Source organism: Arachis ipaensis, chromosome B04, assembly GCF_000816755.2.
Source record: "Arachis ipaensis cultivar K30076 chromosome B04, Araip1.1, whole genome shotgun sequence".
NCBI lineage: Eukaryota > Viridiplantae > Streptophyta > Magnoliopsida > Fabales > Fabaceae > Arachis > Arachis ipaensis.
Window position 1 is genome coordinate 11,600,399 of NC_029788.2, and position 5,896 is coordinate 11,606,294.

The 5,896-nt window shown below is 31.4% G+C and overlaps 1 protein-coding gene across 3 annotated transcripts; it reads left to right on the plus strand.

Moving 5' to 3' along the window:
• Positions 1,656 to 5,894, plus strand: LOC107638944 (telomere repeat-binding factor 1). Of its 3 annotated transcripts, none has more exons than XM_016342342.2 (7): positions 1,656 to 1,854; positions 2,480 to 2,657; positions 2,982 to 3,199; positions 3,352 to 3,436; positions 4,282 to 4,365; positions 5,104 to 5,451; positions 5,728 to 5,894. In XM_016342342.2, the coding sequence occupies exons 2-7, from the start codon at positions 2,508 to 2,510 to the stop codon at positions 5,740 to 5,742; spliced, it is 900 nt and encodes a 299-aa protein (XP_016197828.1). In that variant the 5' UTR covers positions 1,656 to 1,854; positions 2,480 to 2,507; the 3' UTR covers positions 5,743 to 5,894. The 3 variants fall into 3 exon arrangements, with proteins under 3 accessions (XP_016197828.1, XP_020976405.1, XP_020976404.1); XM_021120745.1 differs by having other exon boundaries at positions 1,667 to 1,854; positions 2,446 to 2,657; XM_021120746.1 differs by lacking the exon at positions 4,282 to 4,365.

Genomic DNA, 5,896 nt, shown 5'->3' on the forward strand with positions numbered 1-5,896 from the left:
CTATGACATAGAAAAATAAAGAGAACGAAATAAACATGAAAGTTGAAATAACGAAAAATATATAACACAGTTCTTATCTTAACACATTTAAATGTTATATGTCAATCTAATAATTAATAAAAAATAATATTATCCAATGTAAAATAGATTAAAAATAAGAAAGAGATTAACAAAATCAATTAACAAAGTTCTTATCTTAAGTTGTCAGATTATTTAAAAAATTAATTAACAAAGTTCGTATCTTACTATATTTATTATATTTATTGTGTTATATGTCAATCTAATAATTAATAAAAAATAATATTTTTTAATATAAAATATATTAAAAATAAAGAAAAAAATTAACAAAATATACGTAGAGATTTTTCACTCTACCATTGGTAAGTATAAATTTTTTTACATCTTTTATATGCCAATCGTATGACAGATGAATAATATTAAATTAATTAATCTTTTTGCAATAATTTAAAAAATTAGTAAATGTCAATTTTAGTACTTTTTATAAATAAATGTCAAATTTAATATTCTACATAATTAATAGTTTAGATAGTTTAGAAAATTATAAACATAGACTTTAATAATACGTATCAATTAATAAATATAGACTTTGATAATACGTATCAAACAATGAAAAAAAAATATTGATAAATTTTAATAAATATAGAATATATTTATAGATAAATTTTAGTACTATAGAATATATTTGAGTAGTAGTGCTCGATCTATAATTATACAAAAAAATACAAACTTTAAATGTAAAAATGGAATAAGATAAAAAGTACTTGTCCTTTGAATTTTCTTTTAAAAATTAAAAATTAGTACTCAAAAATAAAATAAACAGTAAATATAAAATACCAATCACTTGTATTATCATAACGTCTATTATTATTTTTCAAAAGGTACCTGTATTTGGCAATGGAGTTGGAATAAAAATTGTATCAACTTCCTTGTCAAATTCTCTCACGATGATTTGCAGGTATCCCTTTTTTAGTAAATGCATGTCAGAATCAAAAGATAGCAAGATGTAGAAAAAAAGGATCGACAACTGTGAGAAATATTTGTAAGTGGAGCAGTTATTTAATTTCCTCACGATTGCAGCAGTTATTTAATGTGTTAATGACTTTTTTTTAATTATAAACAAAAATGTATTATTACTATTTTGTCCATAAATTTGATTTGTAAAATGAATTATTTGAGGGCAAATAGTGTCTATAAAATGAATTATTTTGTCCGTAAATGTATTACTATTTTTTTATATTGGTATAGATATATTGGTATAGATAAAAACTCACCTGCACGTATCTTCATTTGATAATTAAAAATGGTTAAATTACAATTTTCGTTAAATACTTAATTCTATCAAATCAGCCAATGAGTTATAGTTCAAATGGCATAACCTTTCCATACTCAATTAAGAGGTTCCAAGTACGAGTCGATAATTTTTTTAATAAAAAAAACTTTTTTATTTTTTAGTAAGTTTAGCAAATTTCTAATAATAAAAATAAAAGTATTAAAAAAATTAAAATAAAATTTAAGTAGCTACCATTTATATTTTTTAAATTTTTTTAAAAATATTTTTTATAAAAAAAATATTTTCTAAAATGGAATCCAAACAAGTCTTTATTATTACTAAAAGATGATTTATTTATTGAAAATGATAAAAGACAAGAAGATAGAAAGGTGAGTTGAACGTAGAAGTTGGTCGTGTGGTCCGCGGTTGAGGGCTGAGGCGTCTGGCGCGGGACGAGAGTCGAGTGGCTGAGAAGGATATGCAATTTCACACCAAACTGGCGACCCTAACGCCTCTTTCTTTCACCTTCTCTTTCTTCTTCGTCACTTTCTTCCCCAATTGAGGTTCTCTCTCTCTCTCTCTCTCTCTCTCTCTCTCTCTCTCCGATTAGGGTTTTTTTTACATCATAACCTCTTTCTATATATTTGTTGTGTAAAATCATGCTTAACGCTTTTGTGATCGGGTTCTTCTTTTTCCGATGATGCTCAATTCTTAGGTCTGTTATTTGATTCGGAACTGGTTTTCATTTGCATTGCATGTTCTCTGGTTCTGGTATTGTTCTAGAAATGAAATTATGAATCGAGCATTAGGGTAGTTCTATTTGTTAGCACGATCTTGTTGGATGGTTTGGTAAAACATGTTGTTCGTGAAATTGAATGTTTCGGAGCTTGTGGAATTGAAGAATTGGATGTGGTTTAAAAGCTTTGAAGCTGGATCTATAATTTTTGGTTGAGTAAGTACCTAGGGCATGTGTTTTATGCTATTATTAGGATGATGAGTGATTCTTAAGCCATGCCCCCAAAGTTGAAGTTTGAATATAAAATTATGTATTTATAGTTAAGAACATTTTAAGATTCATTATTGGATAGGAAATGTTTTGCAGTTAGAGTTTCTACAGTTTCAGATTCTGAAAACTTGTGTTTTTGATATTTAAGGTGGATTTAATATTTGTAAAACGTACCCTTGCAGCCAAGAGAGTAGTTCTCTGCTACTCCTGATGGGTGCTCCTAAGCAGAAATGGACATCTGAAGAGGAAGCAGCTCTTAAAGCTGGAGTTGTCAAGCATGGGGTTGGTAAATGGCGTACAATACTCAAGGATCCAGAATTTAGTGGTGTTTTGTATCTGCGGTCCAATGTGGATCTCAAGGTCTGTATCTTGGTACTTTTGTCTTTGTTGGTGCTTTATTTCTCAAAGTTGAAGGTCATACTTTCAAGAAGTGCAAAATTTTATACATATCATAATGAATTTGTATTGGACCATCTATGTTAGGGAAATGTTATTGCCACTCCTATTTTTGATAATACCACTTCTTCACACATGATTTTTGCACATTGTATGTTTGCATGTATTTACAGAAAGAAGAGTAGCATTATAAAAATAGGAGTGACAATATCCATTTCCGCTATGTTCGCAATGTTATTATACAAATTGACTTATATGTGTGGTGCTGATATGGGCTATACTGGATAGGATAAATGGAGAAATCTGAGTGTGATGGCAAATGGATGGAGTTCTAGGGAAAAGTCTAGGTTGGCTATCAGAAGGGTGCATCAAGCCCCAAAACACGACGAGAACCCTTTCGCTGTCCCTCCTTTTACTCCAAGTGATGAAGATATTGTTGATGTTAAGCCTATTCAAGTTTCTAGAGAGGTGGTGCCATTTTCTGGTCCAAAAAGGTCTATTGTAAGGTTGGACTCTCTATTTTGTTTCAAATTTGTTAAAACATTTCACTATAATTTCTCTACCTGGTTTGCAGAAAAAAGTGGAACTTTAGTAGTTGAAGTTGTATGCGCAATTGTTAATGGTATCTGTTTATGAATATCATGTTTAAATTTTACAGATTGGATAACCTTATAATGGAGGCAATAACTACCTTGAAGGAAACTGGTGGTTCTAATAAGACAACTATTGCAGCTTTCATAGAGGTATTATTCTTATTTTGAAGTATAATCCCTGTTCTACTTTTTATTCATTTGTTTTTTTTTTTTTAATTTTGGTTTTTGGGATGATTTTTTAGTTCGTGTAATTAATTTATGATTGTAGACAAGATCTGTTTTCAGTCACAAAATTTGGCTAATGTGGTTTTCTTGGCCCTGATGTGTTATGCAGTCTCATTATTATGAGTTGGAAATTGAAAATACCATACAATTCTCTATATTCCTTCTCACTCTAGTCTTCCTCTTAATATGTATGTTCTTATTGTCTTAAAATTCTTCTCTAATCCTCCTTGTGGAAGAATGGAAGGGCTTTTAGTTTGTGTTAATTGGATAAGAATTTCTATACTGTTTTAAGTGCCTTTTTATTTTGTTCAGTCTAAGTGTTTTGTGATTATTATTGTGATATGTTTATGATTTATGGCTTCAAACTTTTTTATTTGACGTATATATGATTCAATTTATTAGTTTTAGACTAGATGATTGACTGTTTTCATATATATATATATATATCCCTTAGTGGGATTGGTTGTTTTCCCTTTTTCTTCTTGGTTACCGGTTAAGCATCTTTTGAAATTGGAATCATCAATATGCTTTGTGGTGGAAATGATGCTTAAAAAATGTGACACCGTTTGAACTCTCCATGCACCGAACGTTATGTGGTTGAGCAATGACGTTAACCCTGTTTGTAAATTGTGAAATCCTCGTGTTTGTTATTAACTTATAAATTATCATAGATTCTGTTTTGTATGATACTACTGTGTTTTACATTTCATGAGATATTATATTCTTTTTGTTTCGATATTAGTTAAATGTCATTGGATTGTAATATGTAGGACCAATATTGGGCACCACCTGACTTCAAAAGGTTGTTGTCAGCAAAGTTAAAGTATTTGACAGCATGTGGAAAGCTGATCAAGGTATCTCATATCCATCTGTTGTGGACGATATTTGGATGACTTGAATATGAAACAATAAATGCATTTTTATTCACCTGGTGACTAATACTGGTTTTGTTTCGCACAATATTATGCATTTACATTCACGAAAGAAAGGTGCAAATTGTAATTTCTTTTTGACAAAAGCAGAATGTGGTTAAGATGGAGAGAAGAAAAAGTGTCAATTGTAATTCTAACCATACAATTTTCTACCTATCTCCCTAATTTTAGTCGCTTGTTCATGGAGAAATGTCAAACTGAAATGTAGGCCACTTAGTGTCCTACCATGAATACTTTTACCCAGTGTCCACCTGAGTTACATATTACACTTCTGCTAAAATGAGAAATTACAAAATGTAGGCTTGAAATGGATGCCAAGCCTCTGAATTTTACCTAGTTCATGTCCTTGATATCAGTTGTTGTCGCAGTTGCTGTTCCTCTTATTTATTGATATATTGCTTTGCTTACATACAGCTGCCAGTTGGGTAAATTGAATGGGATTTTGCCCTTTTGGGCATCTACATGCGACTTTTAACTGTGAATTCATGCATGGACTTGTGCAAGATTTCTTTGTTTTCTGCAATGAATTAGAAGCAATTGTTTGTTGTATTATTTTCAGGAATCCACTATTCTGGAGTCTGGATGCTATACTTTTCATTTTGTCGCAGTTATGTTTAACATTTTCAACCAGAGATCTTAGTGGGTGAGTTGATATTTCAGGTAAAACGCAGATATAGGATTGCACCTACGCCAGCATATTCTGACAGAAGAAGAAGCTCAAGCTTGTTAATGGATGGGAGGCAGAAAGCCTCTTTGAGAGGTGACAAGGAAGAGACCAATGTCCTTACGAAGTCTCAGGTAGATTTAGAATTAGCAAAGATAAGGTCGATGTCTGCACAAGAGGCAGCTGCAGTTGCTGCTCGAGCAGTTGCAGAAGCAGAAGCTGCCATAGCAGAAGCTGAAGAGGCAGCAAGAGAGGCAGAGACAGCAGAAGCTGATGCAGAGGCGGCACAAGCTTTTGCAGATGCTGCTATGAAAACACTGAAGGGTCGAAACACCCCAAAGATGGTAAAACTCATTATTTTTCCTCTTCTTTTGAGATACTCTAATACGTCCGCTGGAACATTTAGATTTTAGAATATTATTTTGTATGAAAACTTGGGGGAAAAATAATTTAGAATTAGAGCTTCATGTTTAAATATGCCTAGCAAATGTCATCTTAACCTGGATATAAGGGAGGGACAGTGTCTCAAATATGTGATCTAGTTATGGAGGATTTATCATTTTGGAGACATTGTACATAAATTTTGTGCTTTAATTCATTTTACATATTTAAATTTGTAGATGATCCATGCTTAATCGAAGTTGAAGAATTGACGTGAAGAGCGATCTACCATGGCAATCAGTAGGACTGACAGCCAGATACATATTTATCTTCTGCTGGGCATTGTCTAATGTCTATATCTTACACATCTATATTGGAGGTTTTTCTAGTGGCTATATGCAGGTTTTT

Coding starts and splice junctions, on each gene's coding strand:
- LOC107638944 (XM_016342342.2), top strand. CDS start 2,508: ATGGGTGCTCCTAAGCAGAAATGGACATCTGAAGAGGAAGCAGCTCTT. Junction 2,658..2,981: donor GGTCCAATGTGGATCTCAAG/GTCTGTATCTTG, acceptor TATACTGGATAG/GATAAATGGAGAAATCTGAG. Junction 4,366..5,103: donor CATGTGGAAAGCTGATCAAG/GTATCTCATATC, acceptor TTGATATTTCAG/GTAAAACGCAGATATAGGAT.